At 35.6% G+C, this 21,261-nt stretch overlaps 1 protein-coding gene across 14 annotated transcripts in view; it reads left to right on the forward strand.

The window, feature by feature from the left end:
- The window catches only part of Mycbp2 (MYC binding protein 2), a 233,109-nt gene that overhangs the window by 140,148 nt on the left and 71,700 nt on the right, over positions 1-21,261 (forward strand). For all 14 annotated transcript variants that reach the window (XR_005283020.1, XM_038310598.1, XM_038310599.1 and 11 more), the window contains 8 exons: positions 2,190-2,362; positions 3,250-3,394; positions 5,830-6,045; positions 9,049-9,104; positions 12,984-13,099; positions 16,314-16,411; positions 17,094-17,210; positions 17,972-18,112. Coding sequence is in view for 13 of the 14 variants with exons in the window: in XM_038310598.1 (XP_038166526.1) it covers positions 2,190-2,362; positions 3,250-3,394; positions 5,830-6,045; positions 9,049-9,104; positions 12,984-13,099; positions 16,314-16,411; positions 17,094-17,210; positions 17,972-18,112 (1,062 nt within the window). In the remaining variant the exon portion in view is untranslated. The remainder of the gene's footprint in view (positions 1-2,189; positions 2,363-3,249; positions 3,395-5,829; positions 6,046-9,048; positions 9,105-12,983; positions 13,100-16,313; positions 16,412-17,093; positions 17,211-17,971; positions 18,113-21,261) is intronic.

The raw sequence follows: 21,261 nt of genomic DNA on the forward strand, positions 1-21,261 counted from the left end.
AGCAGAGACTGAGTCCATTGTATCCAACCATAAAGTTTCATTTGTAAAACTCTCCACACTTTTTCCCACAAATATTAATTTTATTAAGGAAAAATACTCTTTAAAAATATGCAGTCTTATTGACAGTAACTCATAATGATCACTTAATAGCCCAAAATAGGAAGGTCGTATTTTTAAAATAAAAGATTCATTTTACTAGGCCTAATTTTTCCCAATTTTGCCATATATCAGAGACTGTTGAGTTCGCATAAGGGTAGCATTGATTTAGATGGGCCTATATCCAGTACCAGGTATATGTAGTTAGCAGTGTGCTTATTTACAGAATAATTTGTACACTTGTAATTTATAGTACCTTTAATATTATTTCTCTACTATTTTTGCAGTTAAACCTTGGAGTTAGTAAAGTTCACAGAATTTACATGATTTATCTGGTTTTGAGACATAAAAGCTTTTGTCTTATTCCACTGATTCCAAGTTATTCTTTTACATTTATTTCCTGAGATTAATTGATCAAAGGGAATTAAACACTGATTTGTGTTAATTTATCAAGCAATATTTATAAATTTTTCAATTTACTTTAGTTCATTTAGTCGCCACACAACCACAACCCTATAAACCAGATATTTTTGTCTCCATTACAGAAAACTGAAGCAAAGCACTTAGATAGCTTGCCTAGAACGACACAGCTGGAAAGGGATTTTACCTCTGATAGCTTGCTGACAAAATCCATTACTTTGACCCTTTGCTATAGTCATAGGGAGCCCTGATTTGCTCTGTAATTTAAAAGACTCTTGAGATTTTAAAAAGCTACCAGGTGTGTGTATGTATGTGTATAGATATATGTTTAATATTATGTCTTTGTACTTTAGGGAAAAAATAATAATTTAACAAACATTTAATAAATGGTATATGTCATGTCTCATTCACATCTAAAACAGTTTTCAAGCCTGGAGGTAGTGGCACAAACCTTAATCCCAGCACTTGGGAGGCAGAGACAGGCAGATCTCTAGGAGTTTGAGACCAGCTGGTCTACAGAGTGAATTCCAGGACAGGATCCAAAACTACAGAGATCCCTGTCTCGAAAAATCAAAAAAATAAGGGGTGGGCTTTTAAGAAATTCATACATTATTATTTCCTCGAATATGGTGCTATATAAAATAACACTTAGACTCGATACTATTTAAAGAAAGAATAGACTTGTTATGTAGTTGGTGTGATATAACATATATAAACAATGTTCTATTTCTCAAACACTGTAGTAGGTATTTTATACATATTTAACTTAAATTTGATAGCTATCACTTAAAAGATGTATGATTTGAACACCAGCAGATATGGTAATTTGTTTATTCAAGAGTATATAACTTATGTATAACCAGGGTTTTAGCTAAAGTCCATTTGACCCAAAATAAAAAATAATAAACAAAACTGTTTAGAGGTTGCATGGTTGGTGGACTGAAAAGTTACTTTTAAATGAATAAATATCCCTGGAAAGTGTAACATTTTTCTATTAATTTTTTTTTAATTTGTTATAATTTTTCTGGAGTCTTAGCATTTCTGGCAGATCTTCAAAAGAAAGGGTTTTAGTTATCAGATGGGTGATTTCACTTTTTTTCTTACTATTTCCTTAACTATCGTAAGACTTATATTCCAGAGTTATGTGTGCAACCCAATCTTTAAAGACCTAGGTCCTAAGGTCACCTCCCCAAGACAGTAAACACAGCTTACCTATGATTGGCAATGGGAACTGAAAATTAAGGAGATTTACAGCTGCTTACAGGAGCTCTGGCCCTGCTGGAAGTGCATGTAACATAGGAGTTGTGCCATGTCATCTAGCATGGAGAGTTTGCAATGAGGAATTTTGGGGAAGATAGGCAACTGGTACTATTCCTGAGAACAGCATTTCTCTCCTATAATTTGTACTTTATAGACCAAAGACAGACTGAAGCATAGGAGGAAATTATTTTTTCCAGAAAGGCATACCAAAAAGGTGTGCTTGTTGAAAAGTTCATGGAAATGTTTATAATTTAATATATTTGCTGTGTGTAGTGTCATAGATCTGTAAGCCCTGCAGTCAGAAGGTTGAGACAAGAGAATCCTACATTCAAGGCCAGCCTAAACTACATAGTGAAACCTTTTTATAAATAAATAATAAATAGGTAAGATACATATTCTTTTATTCCCAATAGGTGTGCAAAACTCACTCAGGTATTCTTGGAAAGGGTTTGGCTCTTTCTCATTCACCAACGATCTTAGAGGCGCTTGAAGGAAACTTACCACTTCAAATCCAAAGCAACGAGCAGTCGTTTCTGGATGATTTCATCGCTTGTGTCCCAGGATCAAGTGGTGGAAGACTTGCAAGGTACTTTTAATATGACAATTGATTTCATTTAAGTGTTCATCTCTGAGGAGTTAATGGAGGAAATAGTCATTTTGATTATGTATTTTGAATGTGAAGAAGTAAAAGTTGATATTTTAAAATATATAAGTTAATGATTTATTAGTTTTTTCCATTTGCTGTTTTTAGATGAAAAGAAAAATATGCTAGCTGGTGTTAGCTTATTAATAAAAAAATAAAATAAAAATTTAACCTCTTTCTGGTTTTAATTTTTAAATTAAATTAATAGAGATTAAATTTAATAGAGATTACACTTTAATGTTAAAGCCAAAATCGACCAGGAAGGAATAGCAAATTTTCAAGTCAGCCTCACTTTTACTTTTACATACATGCATAGTAGAATTGCTCATCTACAAGACAAGTGGAATGTAAATTGTGAGTCTGATTCAGTGATTCCAACACTCAGAAATGGACAAGTTTTCTAAGTGAGGGGAGATATTAAAGAAGCTAGTGAGAAGCTATGAGGACAGGAATGGCAGAATAACTGGCTGCTCCCAAGCAAGGTGAAGAATATTTCTGTTCTTGCTTTCATGAGGAAACTGTTCTTTCCAGTTGGTATTAGAAAACTGATCTCCCTCACTACTTCAGATTAGCTGTAGCTTAGTTATTTTTATTATCTTTAATAAAAATTTCAGTATTTTCTAACTTTAAAATTATTTTATAGTATATGTAAATATCAGAAACTTCATGCATTTTTGTAACTGACTAGTGGACTTATATTAATTGCTTCCCAGGAAGACACCTGTGACTGTCACTGAATCAGAAATCGTAACACTGGCTTAACACTCTGTTAAATACAGGTTTAGTTTGTTTGGCTTAATTTCATGTTCTCTTGTTTTTAACTCTTTTAGATGGCTTCAGCCGGATTCCTATGCTGACCCTCAGAAGACATCCTTGGTCCTGAATAAGGACGATGTTCGGTGTGGCTGGCCCACCACCATAACCGTGGAGACGAAAGACCAGTATGGAGAGGTGGTCCACGTCCCTGGCATGAAGGTAAGTGCGTGTGAGTGTCCACACCTGGACTGCTGTGTCTGGTGAGGTATGAGTGGTAGTCCGCAGAACTCACCTGCCCTTCTCTCTGCCTCTGTATAATGGAGGACACGGAAGAATTGCTTAGGTGCTGAGGACTAGCTGTGTGCTACGGAGGCTGCAAGGAAGACAGCTCAAGTTGTCTATCGGAAGATAGAGCGAGGGTCTCTAGCAAAGAGGGACTGAATGCATTTAGTTTTTTCTGTTCATTAAAAGACTCATACTTCCTGCTCTTAACTAAATTCCCATTTAAAAAATAATATTGATAACTCAAACTTAATAGACAAATTATAAATACATAAACTGAAATTATAAAATAATGACATACAAATATATATATACTAATGAATAAAACATTATATACTTTAAACATAAGATATTATTTGATACAGATATTTATATTAAATGCAATTAGTGATACAAACTATTGATACAAATATTTCATTTAAACCTTTTATGTTTTTCCAAATAATTTAAACCAAATATAAATTTGTGTAGGTGGTCTCTAGTCCTTTTCCCTTCCAAAGCTGAATTAAAATACATAATCTTTTTTTTTTTTTTTTTTTTTTTTTGGTTTTTCGAGACAGGGTTTCTCTGTAGCTTTGGACCTGTCCTGGTACTAGCTCTTGTAGACCAGGCTGGCCTCGAACTCACAAAGATCCGCCTGCCTCTGCCTCCTGAGTGCTGGAACTAAAGGCGTGCGCTACCACCACCTGGCACATAACCTTCTTATGTTTGAGAGCACTAATTTTTCTATATCACTTGAATAAAACTATTTCAGTTGCTTTATACCTTCTTTAATATGTAGCATGAACAAAACACAATAGCAATGTAGTCTTTTATCTGTCTCAGTAAAAAATGATTGATTGACTCATTGTTCACACCTGATAAGACCAGAAAAACTAAACTTACATAAAAACATCCGACTCTGATACTAAGCATACATCAGCATTTAACAGCTCACGGAAATAGTCTGTGTCGTGAATGGCATGTGCTCTGAAGCACCTACAGTATGGTAGGTGACATGCATATACACTCAGCATGATATCCTATGTATTGTCTTGTCTTTGTTGTTTGAGACAAAACATTTGAATCTTAACACTATCTAAAGTTCAAAATGTGACAGAAAACAAATGCTTTCAAACTTTAAGACGTTTGATTACAAATATACTTCTATATTTATACCTGTGCTTCCCTGGCCAGCCAGCCTGGTATACTTGAGAGTCCCAGGACACTGACACTGAGAAATACCGACCCCCTCTTGAACCTCCTCCCATGAACAATGGGTGGGGTGATCCATATTTTTGGATTAACTAGTTTTGGTAATCTCAAAAGTAGTACCCATGACATGATATGCTAGTTGTATGTGTTATAAACATGGGGCTACTTATAATTTAAGTGTTCTTTTTAGCAGTATACAAATAAGCAAAAGCAGAATAGAACTTTTTGTTATAGTTCTTGGCAAGTGTTGCCTTTTTCTTTGGCTCATGCATACTAAACATACTATGCCACCACATTACACTCACAGACTCTCCAAAATATTTATGAAAAGTTGTTAGTAACAATCAATATTTTCAGCATTTTAATAAGCCTTTGAAAATTCCTATGTATAAAGTAGGTAGATGAAGGATATTCACATTTTATCATTGTAGAAACTAAGTTGCAAAGTTTAGATTGTTAAAATCAGTAGCTTAAATTATGAAGTATGCTGTCTAACTATGCTTTTCTTGCCCAAAGTAAACAGACATCCTTAGATTTCTGGTGTATCTTAAACCATCAATTCTAAAGATTTCTATTAATGAGAATATTTTCCTTTGTAAACTAATTTTTCTAAGATTTCTTTATTTTTTATGTATTGGTATTTTGCCTGCATGTATGTCTGTCTGAGGGTTCCAGATCTCCTACAACTGGAATTACAGTAGTGAGATGCCATGTGGTGCTGGGAATTGAAGCCAGGTCTTCTGAAAGATCAGCCAGTGCTCTTACCACTGAGCCCTCTCTCCAGCCCCCTTTGTAGACTATTAACATCAATAATTCAGACAAATTTTTACAAATAAGATGTGATTATGAGAGGTATTTATATTTGAATTATCTGATAAAATAATATTACTTCCTGAAAGAATTCAGTATACATTCTTTCTGTTTTCTTTCCCAATATTATACTAATGATAGACTTAATTTTTATGTTTTGAAACCTGATTATTTGTTCTAAAGTAAGGACACCTCTGTTTTACACTGTTCAAGTGTAAGAATGAGGTAAGGTCTTCCTGGAAATGGAAATGACCGTGGTGAACCAGTGTTAATAAAGCTTGTATCATTGACTTCGTAATTGTAAATGGCTTCTTTTTGATGTGTCAAGGGTAATTATATGTATTTGGTTTTTATATTATTGTGAATAGGTGGAAGTGAAAGCTGTACCTGTTTCTCAGAAGAAAACATCTTTGCAACAAGAGCAAGTAAAGAAGTCTCAACGGATTCCTGGCAGTCCTGCAGTAGCAGCAGCACCTTCTAACACCGACATGACTTTCGGTGGGTTGGCATCACCAAAGCTGGATGTTTCCTATGAGCCAATGATAGTCAAGGAGGCACGATACATTGCCATAACAATGATGAAGGTAATTTATTTTTATTTATCAGAAATATTCATCTTTGACCATTGATTTACTTAACATTTCAGTTATTCACATATTGGTCCAGTATTACAAGTCTAGAGCATTGCTGTTAAGTGTCAAATTTGCGGCATATATTTTTAAATGCTATTCCTTCACCTAGAGAGGCTTTGTATCAGTTTCTGTCAGACTATATAGTCGAGGGGCTCAGCTATTATAGAACAAACTGAGATGACTTAATGCTGGGTTTCATGCTCTAAAATGCTTATCTGCCAGAACACACATCTTCAGGACTTCAGGATTTTCTTAGGTTCCTTAGGATTTTACAGCTCCCACATTAGCGCATCTCTTTAGATTCCCTACTTCTCCAGGTTTTTTAGTTTATGATGTCTTTTGAATGGGTTTTTAAATAATTGTTCAACTTTTTACTTATCTTAAGAGACAGAGTTACTAAACCTTGTCAACCTGCAGGATTTAGTCATTTTGGTATTTTCAGAGAGCCGTATCTGGATTTGAGTAGCTAAAAGGCATGACTGTGCTGGTAATTTATAGAGATTAGTATGATAACAGTGTAGATAGGACTTACCCTAGTGAATTATCAGTCAGAACAGACCTAAGAGATACTGAAGATGTTGTATCAGCACTACTTCAAAGCTAATGAAGAGTGGTCTGAAAAGAAAGTGTAGAAAATTAAAGATGACATTCATAATTAAAGTTGGAAACATTAGAGAAATAGGTTATACAAAACAGGAAGAACTCTGCTCTAGGCCTTAGGTGTGGTCTGACATTTTAGCCCTTTGATGGCAGAAACTAGGGTTTTGTTAAAATAATACTTTCCAAATTTTCTTTACCTGTTAGTCACAGGATATCAAGTATCACACAGAGGTGAACAAGAAATGACTATTTAGAGTGCTAAAGATGGACCAAGAGAAATGGTAATTTGTCCCTGGGCCTGCAGCACTTGAAACATGTCACAGTTAATGAACTGTGAAGAAGGTTGCATTTTGAAGATGTAGCTTCTGTGGGGGTGCTGTCATTCACACATGCTTTTCTGTTTACATACTGTCTTCAGAAAATCAGGTCCCTGCTCTGACTGCGGGGCTTCAAGAGCATTCTGGAAGATCCAGGGTAGAACAGTTCCAGAGTACTATACCCAAGGGGTGTCTGGGCAGATGTTCTCTACTAACTGTTCACAGATACTGTACACTCATTCAGCAGTGAGTCCTATATTAGAGGATAGAAAAACAAAATATGTTCATCTGTTAATGAATTATGGGTGTGTGGTTGACAATGGTGGAGTAAAATATGGAGAAGTTGTACAGAGTCTGGGAACCTGGGTCCCCAGCTGTTGAATACTGTAGAAACTCCGCAAAATCAGCCTTAGGTTACATTTCTCTAGTGTACAACCTATAGACGCATGAAAACAACTGGATAATTTCTGAATCACTCCTGTGGGAAAGAAAAGAGGTGGGAAGGAAGGCGAACTGGTAAAAAAAAGTACTGGTAGAAGTAACTGGTGTACTCTTCTTCATAAGTACTGGGAAGCTAGGGTATGAGACGTTGAAGATCTTGAACTGTGAAAAATAATGATTCATTTGGTAATATTGCAGGTATACAGTGTATCAGGGATAATGTGCTAAGTTTATTGTACACTCTCCATTTTTGTCTTTACATTTTGCCATAATAGGTAAAAAAAATTACTACTTTTACAAGACTAATGCAGTACCTGCCAGCTTATAAAGAAACATTTTTACAGTCCCATTCCATTCCCAAGTCCATTCCACACCTTTCTTAGAGGATATCCTAAATTGAACGACCGTTCTCTCTCTCTCTCTTTTCTCTCATGTGTGTACTTTAGTAAATATAAAATTAGCCACTAATAATGAATTTATTTTGTGTCGCAAAGTTTTCTATTGTGGTATTATATTTTGCGTGTTCTGCTGGGATATAGTTGCTTACTGTTCTGTAATTTGTCCATTTTCCTATTGCTGGACATTTAATATGAACTATCCTCAAATAAACATCCTTGTTTTGTCTCATTCTGTGAATCATCAAGAGTTTCTCTAACATATATCTCTAGTAATCTAATTGCTGGGTTGTAGGAAGAAACATGTCTAGACTGTGTTAAACATTACCAGACTTTCTCCTGCTGCCAGCCACTGTGCTCTTGAGCACTTGGTTTTTCTGAACTGTAATTGTGACTGTTCTAGGACTATTGTTCTTTTAATTTGTGTTTCCTTACTTTCCGTTTTAGTTAAATAATGTCTCCATTATTCATTGAACTTTACATTTATTCTTCAGTACATTGGCTCTACTCCATTTTCTGCTGTGTTTTCTCTGTCTGTGGATTGACTTGGCCTATATATTGAGGATGCATAGCCTACTTAATTACGTCATTTAAAAATCCTCTTCTTCCATGTGAAGACTTTTCTCTTGTGCTATCTTTGTTTAAGGGATATTTAAATTTTTAATAAACCTGAATGATTTCTATTTTTAAATCTTTGCAAACTAAATTTTTGTTGCTATGACAAAATTCCTGATGAGCAATTTAAGGAAAGAAGGGTTTATTCTGCTTACAACATCCACCGTGGTGGGGCGGCATGGTTGCAGGCACAGGAGGCAGACTGCACAAATTTGATCCTCATTCAAAAAGCAGAGCGATAAACACTGCTGCTTGCTTATCTTATTTTCTCCTTTTTATTATGATCAACACTTGGAAATTCTTTCCCTGTCTCAGTTAACCCAATCTAGAAAGTTCTTCACAGATATAGCCAGCCACACATTTGTCTCTTTAGTGACTCTAGGCCTTGTCAAGTTGACAATATTAACAATCATATCATGAAGTTTTTGATTTGGTTTTGTTTTTCATTTGGGTCTCTATCAAATATGGAATTCATTTTTCAAGTGGTCTTGCCATTTTCTTTTTTTCCTGTGTAGATGGATAGTGTTCTCAGTTCCTTTACTAGATATTCTAGCATTGCATGAATGTTCCTTGTCTCTTTCTTATAGGTATATGAAAACTACTCATTTGAAGAACTGCGTTTTGCATCACCAACTCCTAAAAGGTAAAAATTGCTTTCTCAAAGTGTTGCTAAAACTAAAACCTAATAATCCAAACTGAAATCATCAAAAATTCCATTCTTATTTTCTTTTGTTTTAAAATATTTTTTGCTAATTCTTTAAGTTCATATGTGCAACTGCCCTGTTTTGTGTCTTTTGTGGAAAAGAGGTTCCTGGAAGTCATCCACCACCTCGAGCCCTTACCATTCCATCCCCTTCTTCCCTGGCGATCCCTGAGCCTAGTGAGAGGTGTTATTTAAAATAAAATAAAATAAAATAAAATAAAAGGCTTATTTTAGGTTGATCGCTCCAAAGTCCTTCAGTCTGCATGTTTGCCAGTCGTGAGTCTCTTTTAATTGCTGCCTACCATAAGAAGCTTTTTGGATGAGATTTGAGATCTATGAGTATATTTATCAGTATTTAATCAGTAGTCATTTCAATACCATGTCCATTTAGCAGAATAATAGTAATTAGTTCTCCCATATGACTTACGACCTCCCTAGCCACAGGTTCTTGGCCCCATTAATGGTACCAGTTCTGGTTTTCACATTGTGGAGCAGGACTTAAATCCAATCAGAAATGGGTTGTCCCGTGATATTTGTGTCATTGTTGACCAATGGGCATATCTTTGTCTTTACATTATCTCTCAGGATTCTCAGCTGGATGAGATTGATGAATATGCCTTCCACTTCCAGATCAGTCACTGTCTTCATTTCTCTGTGTTTTATAACTCAAATATGTAATGCCTTCAAAATAGGGTGATAAGACCTAAGAAGTTTCAGAGAGTAGCCAAGAGCAATGGCAGTAACTTGTAATGTTTATCGGTCTGTGATTTTCTATTGGTCAATAGCTCAAAAAGAGATAGTGGTTAGAAACTAGTAAGGGCTCATGGAGGTGTCGGCGTGGTGGGGTTCATTCTCGAGTAGGGACATAGAATACACTAACATAAAGCTGAAAGGGAATAAGGGAACCAATGGATTAAAAGGACTAGAGAATGGGAAGGCAGTGTAGAACATGGGGAGGAATAGCAAACATTAAAGACCTTTTGAAGAATCATGTGAAAACTACTGTCATAGAAGCTTCCTGTATATGTATGTGTATGCATGTACATACATATATGGGCTTCATCTAAGAAGCTTCTTGCAGTAGATTGCAATTAACACAGAGACTCACAGCTGGTAAACATGTAGAGAGCAAGAGAGTATGCAGTAGTCAGCCTAAAGTGGGCTGGGCTTTTGTTTTGTTTTGTATCACATCCCTCACAAGGCTCAAGGATCTTCACAGAAGAGGGGGATAGAACGATAAGGGTGAGAGGTGTTGGTGACTTCCAGGAACCTCTTTTCCACACAAAACACAAAGCAGGGCAGTTACACATATGGATTCAAAAAATTAGTAAAATGTACGCACACACACACACACACACACACACACACACGAGTTTAAATGGAGTCATTTTGTACCAGGGAGAATAGTACCTCAACAAGATAACACATGCTAACAAATAAAATGCCCATACCAAGAATGGACACCTAACCTTCTTTTCTTAAATGACTTTTTACTACAGCATCTTGAAATCTCTAATAAAGTGTTCCTTTATACAATGTAGATTTTCTAGTGTCATTTATTTTTAGTCAACTATAATACTACTAATGCACAACATAAAACGAAGATACCAGATAAAGAATATTAAGTTCCTAAACTGTATACATGGGGTAGTCTAGATGGATTAGTGTAATTTTCTGCCTGGTTCATTTTTTTTTTCCCTATTAACAGTTATTATTGTTTTGTTTTGTTAGGCAGGATCTAATTATGTAGCCCAGCTTGACCTTAAACATTCTTTTCCTATTTCTGCCTCTGAATGCTTAGGATTGCAATGGGTGCCAACCCTGCCAGCTGCTTTGCTGTCTAATTATTCCATGTCTCCCAGCAAGTTGTAGAGAGATTTCTGTATTGCACTTGTGTTAGTTTTGATGTCTCCCTTTTTTTCAACCTCTGTTTTATTCTGTTAGTTTTAGATTTAAGCATGTTTTTTAAGTTATATTTGAAGCTTTAGGGGAAATTTGGGTCTTGTTGTTACGAGTTTTTGTTTTCTGTTTTGTTTTATTTTATTTTGATTTTGAAACAAGGTTTTGCTCTATAGTTTGAGATGGCCCAGAATTTGTGATGTTCCTGTTACAGAGTCCCATAAGCTTAGGGGATAGATATTTGTCAGCATTTCTGGCAGGAAAAGTACTTTTAAAAACACTTTAGCTAGGCATGGTGGTGTACTCCTTTAATCCCAGCACTCAGCAAGTAGAGGCAATAGGATCTCTGTGAGTTTGAGGCTAGCCTAGTCTACAGAGCAAGTTTCAGGACTGTAACACCACGAGTGGTGTCTTACCGGGAAAGATTCAGCACGTCTGACCTGGTGGCTGCATGTTCTCATAAATGTTACTATAACACAACTTTGCTCATTGTCAGTAGCTACTTTTACAGTGCAATGATCACAGGAAGTAGTTACCACAAAGACTTTTTTGCCTAAGAAACAAATTGTTACATAAAGTGTTTACTGACTCCTGATATATATTTTAATTTTTATGACAATCAGCAATTCCTAAGAATAAGCAGGTATTTATATCTTTCCTGTGTTGTATTGGTCTATAAAGTATGTATTTGATTAGTGAGAAATAGGAGCTTTTTGTTAGATATGAGATTCCATATTTCTTCCCAGATATTTAATATTTAAGTAGAGATACAACCGAAATTGCAAATAGTTGAAGGTCAAGGGAAAAGTAAATTTGGCAGTCATATATAGAAATGGTATTTAACATTAATAGATAGATTATTAACCAACTAAAAAGATGATTCAAAAAAAAAAGAAAATCTAGACTCAATCCCTGGGTGTTTTGTAAATTAAAGTACAGTCAGAAAAGTAGAAACCAACAGAACACTTGAAATGAATGACTAATGAGGTGAAAGGAATGCCAGAAGGAAGTCACAGAAGCCAGGGAACAGGGCTTCAGAAAAGTGAGAGTTACCAACCAATAAGTGCTACCAAGAGACTGCTGAGGAAGAAGAAATGGCCTTTAGGTCAAGGATGAGAGGACACCAGTGGCTGATGTCAGCAGCTGCCATGACCAGTTGTCCTTTTATTTTTTTTTTTTTGTTTTTCGTAAGCATGAGTTCATAGAGTGATCTTTAAAATTGATCTTTGACTTAACCAACGAACCTCACCTTTTTTGTTTTTTGTTTTGTTTTGTTTTTTCCATTGGTTGATTGACTGATTGAGTGAAAGTATTAGGAGCAGAGTACTAGGAACAGTCAGGTGTAGAAGACAGAAACGGAGGGAGAGTGGCAGTCTTAGGTAAGTGTCCATGTGTAGGGGAAGAGACAAAAGACTTCTTTAGAAAAGAGTATTCTTAGAGAGGCGCAAGGGTTAAGATTGAAAATTCTAAAGATTTTACGATAATAAAAAGGGCCGAGTAGAGTAGGAGACATAAATGATGAGTGAGAGAAAGTAAGGTAACTGAGGAGACCAGATTCACAGTTCAAATGGAAAAACTAGCTTTGGATAAAGAGCCACGTTTTTTCCATCAATTGGAACAGGAGAAATAAAATGAGGCAAAATAGACTTAACAATCTGATTCCTTCGTGGAGATTAGAGCCAATTGCTTCTATTTTCTCAGAAGGGAAAAGTGAAATCATTTTCAGCCGAGAGAAGGAAAGCCAAAGTGTTGGGGCTTTAAGGTGAAAAAGAAGTGCCATTCCCTTGTTTATGCTTGGGAGCATACTATAACGGCTCAGCATTGCCAGGCAGTATGATAATACAAATACCAAATGATCCTAACCGCATAATCAAAAGTAAATTTTTTGATATCCACCTGTTTTTTGTTTTGTTTTTTCAGGCCCAGTGAAAATATGTTAATTCGTGTCAATAATGATGGGACTTACTGTGCAAACTGGACGCCAGGGGCTATTGGCCTCTACACTATTCATGTTACCATTGATGGCATTGAAATAGGTAAAAATCATTTTAAATAATAGTTGTTGCAAAGAACTAGAATTGAGATCATCCTTGTGTTGTTTGCTCTTTGTGTCATACATATAAAAAGGTTTCATAACTTCTTTGGGTCTTCATTTTCTTCTTTCAAAATGAACATTTAATTAATACTTTGCAAAGATCATATCATTTGAGGATAATTCATGGTGTCGGATCACTCATTGTAGCTATCATTAGTCTTTGCCCCATTTTCTAGTGTGTCAGTGAGGTGTGATGTCCTCCTTATCCCTGCACTATCCTATACGTGCCTCGTCTCCCCCTCTTCAGTCATTCTCTCCTGGTTGGAGCTGATACCATATAGTCCACCTCTGATCTCCCAGTTTTGATATAGTGCCTGCATAGAGTGGCTACTTAGTAGATGTTGTTATATAAGATTTTATTCCCACTAAATTTGAAAAAAAAACTATTGATTTCTTTTATGTGTTAATGCTTCATTGTGTAACAGGATAATAGTAGAATAAAAATGTCATATGTTGATGTCATCAAAGGATAACTGTAATAGTAAAATAGCATTTTAATAACCTTTGGGAAGCTGTACTGTAAGCTGTTTATTTTCTTTTTTTTTCTCATTTTTTTTTTATTAAAGATTTCCATCTCCTCCCCTCCTCCTCCCCCTTCCCTCCCCTCCCTTCCACCCATACCCCCACTCCACCCCTCTCCAAGACAAAGAGCCATCAGGGTTCCCTTCACTATGTTAAGTCCAAGGTCCTCCCAGCTCCCCCTAAGTCCAGGAAGGTGAGCAACCAAACTGACAAGGCTCACAGTGAGCCCGTCCATGCTGTAGAGTTCATGTTCATTGCCGTTGTCCTTGGTTTCTCAGTCCTCCTCCACTGTCAGCCACATTCAGAGAGAGGTTCTTTATGTTTTGGCATTAAAATTTGTAACTGTATGCCACCAGATATGTAAATTATACAAGTCTTTGTCACAATCTCTTTTATTTCACCGCATTGCTAAAACCTTTTATGAGAGAAAATATTCCCAAGCATTAAAAATTTGTGTTGCTGAGATTAAATGGACAAGTAAAAGTTACTTAAGTATAATAGAAGTCCAAACATACAGATTTCAGCAGGAGTTTCAAAGCATTAGTAATAGAGAGACACTTACACTTTCATGTTGATTTCTGCATCATTCACAATAACAAGGAAATGGAATCAGTTTAAATGTTCACTGACAGAAAAATAGAAAATGAAAATGTGCATACATACACAATAGGATTTCACTCAGCAGGAAAAAGGATGGATCTGTAAAGTATTACGTTAAGTGAGGTCATCCAGATTTTCATAGAAAACAATTGTGTGTGCTCCCTCTGTACAGATTCCAAGGAGGAATAGGCTGTGAACTAGATAGGGGATAAGAAAGTGAGGAAAAGCAAAAGGTGAGGAATGGAGAGGAGGCTCCTGAGATAGAGGTTCTTCCCATTAGGTATATAGAATATGTACACAATATGTTAGGAACTGTAACAGCAGACAGATTTTAGTTCATAGTCTTTGCCACAGTCTCCTTTATTATCAAAAGGGACAGCCAAGTGGAGAGGGAAAAAGAGAAACATTTTTTTTTAAAAAAAATGATATGGCTATTAGCTTGTTGCTTTTATGGGACTCCTCTTAGTGGGAGCTGTTGTAAGAAGGCCGCTCGTTCCCAGCTGCTCAGCCCTAAAATAACCACTCAGAAACTGTATTAATTACAACACTGCTTGGCCTATTAGCTTATGCATATTTCTAGTTCACTCTTAAAACTAGAATTAACCCATTTCCATTATTTTATATTTTACCACGAGGCTCGTGGCCTACCAGCAAGGTTCCAGCTGGCAGCTTGTGTCTTTCCTCTCTGGCGGTCCATGGTGTCTCTGACTCTGCCTTCTTTCTCCCAGCATTCAGTTTAGTTTTCCCCGCCTAGCTCTATACCACCCTGCACAGGCTGAAACAGCTTCTTTATTAACCAATGGTATTCACAGCATACATCAGGGAGCAGGTGTGTCTCTGGCCATTTTTGCCTATTCTTGGGACTCTTTTCTTCCTCTTGGGTTGCCTTGTCCAGTCTGTTTATATGAGGGCTTTTGCCTTCACTTATTGTATCTTGTTTTGTCCTTTTTAGCTGTTGTGTCTTCTTTTCTGAAGAAGAATGGAGCTTGAGTGGATCTGGGGGAAGGGGAAGGTAGAGAGGCACTAGGAGGAGTGGAGGGAGGAGAAACTGGTTGGGATGTAATGTATGAGAGAAGAATTCATTTTCCATTAAAAGGAAAATTATAATGAAACATAATTCTTGTTAAAAATATTTAAAGCACTGGCTGTTAGGAATGGCTTTAATAGATAAAGTCTTCAATCTCAGGCAGTAGTGGAGTAAAGATAATGGGTGTGTGCTTTATATTGAAACTGAAGTAGAGGTGCACATTTACTTAGAGGCATCCTACTCGACTCTTGCTCCTTTTGTCCTAACTCAGCCTTTTTCTAAGATCTCTTTAATCTAGCACCTTTCTTGGCCACAGACAAGGGCAGATAATAATAATAATAATCATAGCTAGCATTATTGAACATTTAATACATGTACATTGTTGGGTAGATATTTTTTAATTCTTATAATGTGGTGTAATAGTATTGTCATTCCTGTCTCATACATGAAAACATTGAGGCACATAAGTTAGATGGTGCTTATGTAAGAACTCAGGTGGTATAATACGAGAATCTCATACCTCCTAACTACTACATTTTATCACCCTGTCATCTGGCCATCATGCTGTTAGTCACAGAGCTTACCACTGTGGGTAGTGAATAGTGTTGTGACCTCTTGCTCTTGGATAGAACTTGGCACAAAAGGGCTTCTTATCATTCTGAACCTGTGTAGGAGCATTCCATATGTTCCAGTTAAATAGTCTGTGATATGGGGCTGGAGAGATGACTTAAGAGTTAAAGGTGCTGAATGCTCTTCCAAAGGACTCAATTGCACTTCTCGGCACCCACGTGGTGGCTCACAACCAGCTGTAACTCCAGTCCCAGAGGGTGTGATGCTTTTTTGTGGCTTGGCAGGCACCAGGCATGAATGTGGTGAACAGACAATCACGGCAGCAAAACATCCATTCACATAACATAAAAAATAAAATAGTCTATGATATGGTTAGATTTCGCAATTCCTCTACCTTTTGTAGTCAAATACTATAATTATACTACTTTTCTTACAGATGCTGGCCTCGAAGTAAAAGTAAAAGATCCACCAAAGGGAATGATCCCACCAGGAACTCAGCTGGTCAAGCCAAAGGCTGACCCTCAACCAAATAAGGTAAGGGAGGGTAAAATCAAGAGGGGAATTGTCAAAGGCTTTTATATTTTTCATTGATGCCTCAAAGTAGCCCTCAAGTGGCTAATATTTTACTTGATTTATTTTAGTATTTGAATTCTCAGTGTCCCTAGATCAGTCTGAAGAGTCATTCATAATAGTTAATCATTTCAAATTGTAGAATTTTACTTTTTGGTTTCTTTGTGTATTCTTTAATAGTTTTATGTACTTTCTGATATTAAAAGTGTAGTATTAAGAGAAAGTATACTTCAAGGTTAAAATGCTCGGTACCATTAAAAGAAACATTAATTTCCTTACATCTAAAAACTAGATAAAGGAATTAGTGTAAACTATTAAAAACAAAAAAATGATAATGGAATTTTATCATAACCTTCTAAAAAGTCACCTTTTATATTTTTGTTATATGTCATGAATACTTAAAATTGGAAATCACAAATATATTAATAATTTCAGTATCCAATATTCTTCAGTACTTAGAATGTACTTTTATTGCTGTTATAGTAACTGATAATTAATTGCTTGCAGAAGGAAACCAACTACAGATGATTGTGAGGAAACTTTTGGGGATTGTAGTTCTTTCAGGCCTGTTGATTTTATGATATGCTACTTAGCAAATAGACAGTCTGTGTTTTCTCTATCACTACCATATCTTTTCTGTTGTCAGATTCGAAAATTTGTGGCCAAGGATAGTGCTGGTCTTCGTATCCGGAGCCACCCTTCCCTTCAGAGTGAGCAGATTGGCATAGTGAAAGTCAATGGAACTATCACTTTTATTGATGAGGTAATTTATAAATATGTATTAGTAATTTATTTTGGACGCTATTTTTAATGTTTACACAATAAGAAGGAAACTATGTTTTAATATTACTGGGTTCTAAACCACTTGGGGAACCTTTTTATCTCATTTTTTATCAATTCTTTGAAAATTGTCTTTATAGTATTTTGATCATTTATTCCCTCCCTAACTCCTCCCAGATCCATCTCCCCTTCCCAACCTACCCAATTTTGTGTCTTATATTTGTTTTTTATTATTATTTTATCATTTTATGTGTATGGGTGTTTTGCCTGGATGTATGACTGTGTACCACATGTGTGTCTGGTACCAGTAGAGGCATCAGATCCCCTGGAACCAAAATTGCAGATGCTTGTGGAACACAAGTGGGTGCTGGGAATCAAACCAGAGTCCTCTGTAAGAACATCCAGTGTTCTTAACCAGTGAACCATCTCTCCAGTCCTTATTTTTGTTTGTTTGTTTTGTTATGTTACGTTTTTTCAACCCATCAAGTCCTCATTGTGCTGGCCATTAAATTATTTAATCTGTGTGTGATTTCTTTTTGCTTTTAACTCCTGGGAGAAGTTGCTTTCACAATCTAACCATGACCTTACTGTTTTGGTATTCCTTGCTGGGAGTTCTCACACATTTATCTTCTAAAACTAGATGTACAGTCTCCACTTCTACCCTTCTTTGCCTGCTTTGCTTATTTGTAGTCCTCATTTGCTTCTTACAGGAAAGCAAACTGGCTTGGTTTTTTCTTCCTCTAGATCCACAATGATGATGGCGTGTGGCTGAGATTGAATGATGAGACGATAAAGAAGTATGTTCCTAACATGAACGGTTACACTGAAGCCTGGTGCCTCTCTTTTAATCAGCATCTTGGCAAGAGCCTTCTGGTCCCTGTTGACGTAAGTGAAAGATGGTTTTGAAAGCATCATAGTTACACTCTGCCCGCATTATAGATCTTTCTTTAATTAAGGCTTTTCAGTTCTGAGGTAATTCATACCTATAGCATTTTTACTTCAAAAGTGCTTGAATACTTAAGGGCTTCAGTGTAATGAAAGTGGAATTTGGCAAGGGTAAGGCTCCTCGTGCTTATTTTGATCTGTCACTAACAGTAAGAAATAAATTAAAACTAAACTTAATGAATTACTCTCAAAGAGGTAGGAAGTTAAAATGGTTGCCCCTTTTTTTATTATTTACAATGAGTTCCAACCCAATAGTTAAGAAAATAGAATTACTATACATTCAGAAATAGGTATAATTATTGGCTTGTTCTGTTGATCGTTGGCAGTTATTTCTGTGTTATGTCTATCTCTGGATCCCTTACGTTTTGACTTACAGTACTGTTGTGTTAATGTAAGATGTTACTTTTAGACTGTATTCCATATAATCTTAGATTGAGAGAACCATTGCAGTTCCTTGATATTGCAGTATTTGGTTAAGTCATTGTATGCTAGAGTGCTGTGTCACGAAATAGGTAATAACCACACTGCTTTATTGGTTTAACTACAAAGTATGAATTTTTTACTTCACTATGTATTCCATATGACATCACTAATAGTAGCACTGGTGTGGTAGACTTGGGAATCGATAACTGGTTAACAGTATGGTAGAAAGCATATAGGTACTGTGTACATGAAGTTTCCCTCTTATTTCAAGTTGTACGTCATCTGTAAGAGTGGAAAGGGCTTTCTTCTTTCTCTCACTACCACTATTTATTGAATTTAGGTTTCTTTATCTTCAAACCATTTGTGGTGTGTGTGTGTGAATGCTTGCACATGTGCATGCGTGGGTCTTATTTTAATTTTTAAGATCCTTTAGTGGTAAGAACTAAAAAAATATTCTTACTAATGTTTCTTGTGTCTATAGTATTACTCATAGTAGTCTGTCAGTATTACTTGATAACTAATTTGAGTGCTTTTGTCTGGTATAATCATTCTGCTTAAAATAATTCCTGACATGTATGGGTGCTTCTCACCTGTTTGTTTCATGTCATTCTTACTATGACACTGTCTTGTTAAATGTATTGTTCTAATTTTTCCAAGATTTTAAATATTAGTGGAACAGGTGCTATAGCTTAGTGTGGTTCCAAGGGGTCTGTTTTTATGTTTAGTTTGCTTTGGTATAATGAACAGATAAGTATAGCTATAAATTGATAAATAGCTGCATTATCAGTCATTTTGTTTTGTGATAAGCTATGGAATGTCTTAACTTAGGAGGTAACATCTAATGCAGATGTGAAAGGAAAGTTACCAATAAAAAAGACGGAAATGAATATTGTGTAATTCAAAGTAATAGAACCTATTACAAAACTCACTATTAGTTGGAATAAACTGCCAAATTTAAGTATGAATATTTGTAACACTAGTGATTAAATGAAGATAATTATTATAACATGCACTGATGGTAAATACGTCAATGAAAGTTTTAAAAATGAAGTTCTATGAGGGGTTGGCTCAGCCTGTAAGCTTTCTTGTCTGGTGGCAGGTCCTGAGTTCAGTCTCCAGAGCTCCAATAAAACTTCAGGGCAAGCTGATAAAAGCTCTTATAATTCTAACTCTGGGGACACAGAGACGGGCTTATCCCTAGGACTCATTGTTCTGATTGATGAACCCCAGGCCAGTGAGAGATCTCAAAGGAGGTAGACAGTCCTGAGGATGACACCTGAGGTCATACACATACACACGTTGACAACATACACATATAAACATAAAAATCAGTTAATAAACTAATTTCTGCAATTTGAAAACTATAAAGCATAATGTGACCCTTTAATTCAATTCCTTATGTTCTAGTGACCCCTAACTGTAAATTGTTACTTCATGACTGTATTTTTGCTGCCATTAATAAGTGTAATGTAGACATCTAATATGCAGGATATCTGATATACTACCCTCAAAGAGGTCACAATACATAGGTCAAGAACCGCTGCTATAACATATTAGTTACAATAAAATTTTATACCTCTTGGAAAATATAACTAAAGAGAGATACATATGGCATAGGAGACATTTGCTGGCCTAGAATGAAAGCTTAACTTTTTGAAATGAGTTTATTTTTATAATTGGAGGTTTTCATGACTTCAAACTTAAATTCCCAGTTTTTTATGTACTTTGTCAAAATGTCAAATATACATTGTAAGGAATATTGAAGCGAAAAGAGAATAACTATCAAGGAAAGCTAGTGAGTGTATTCTGAGTTCTTGCAGAAACAATGAGGGTGTCTGAACATTTGCATGCATGTGTGCAGATCACTTCCTATCCAGACTAGTTGTTCCTCACCTAGAGAAAGTACAGTGATATTAAAAAATTAGGAGTACTGAAGATTTGGAGAAGAATTAAAGGAAACATTGCCAGCTTGTGATTCTCTTGTAGCATTATGAATTAGTTAGCAAATATTTCTTGTGTTTTATAGACATTCTTTTGAAATCCTTAATGCCTGACAGTTCAGGTTTGACATACTTGAGGTTTCCTTCTTTTTGTCTGTGAGTCAGTTTGTGTTTCTGTATTAGTCTATTTTAATGCTAATAATATTATTTCTTAATAATAAATAATTGTTAAATAATTAATAAATATTAGAGATCATTAATAAATATTAAGTGATAATTATTTAATGCAGTATAAGTGTGATGTTAGATTATTTTACTCTACTATTTCATTCATTAATTTTTTTTAATGAGAATGAGGTCAAGACAGTTAAAGTAATACTGTAATATTTTATACATGTACAATTTTGATTTTCTTGTATTTTTCTGCCTTAAAATTAGCAACCCTTAGCTCTGCTTTTCTTGTAGAATGATTTTTTACAAACATTTGGTGCATTAAATAATACATTTTCATGCCAATAATTATTAGTTTATAAAAAGTCTTCTTTGACTTAAGAAATAGTTATTTTAGAACTGCATGTTGCTGCAGGTTAATTTACTTAGGTTTCTAATATGTGTTAATATGCTCTTTCTAATGAAAAAAATCTGTCTTTAAAATAGAATTTAAGAATGAATTAATATAAATTATTCTGTTTGTGCATCTTTGGGGTGCCATATTAAGCTTTGAAG

The sequence above is a fragment of the Arvicola amphibius genome, chromosome 13 (assembly GCF_903992535.2).
Source record: "Arvicola amphibius chromosome 13, mArvAmp1.2, whole genome shotgun sequence".
Lineage (NCBI taxonomy): Eukaryota > Metazoa > Chordata > Mammalia > Rodentia > Cricetidae > Arvicola > Arvicola amphibius.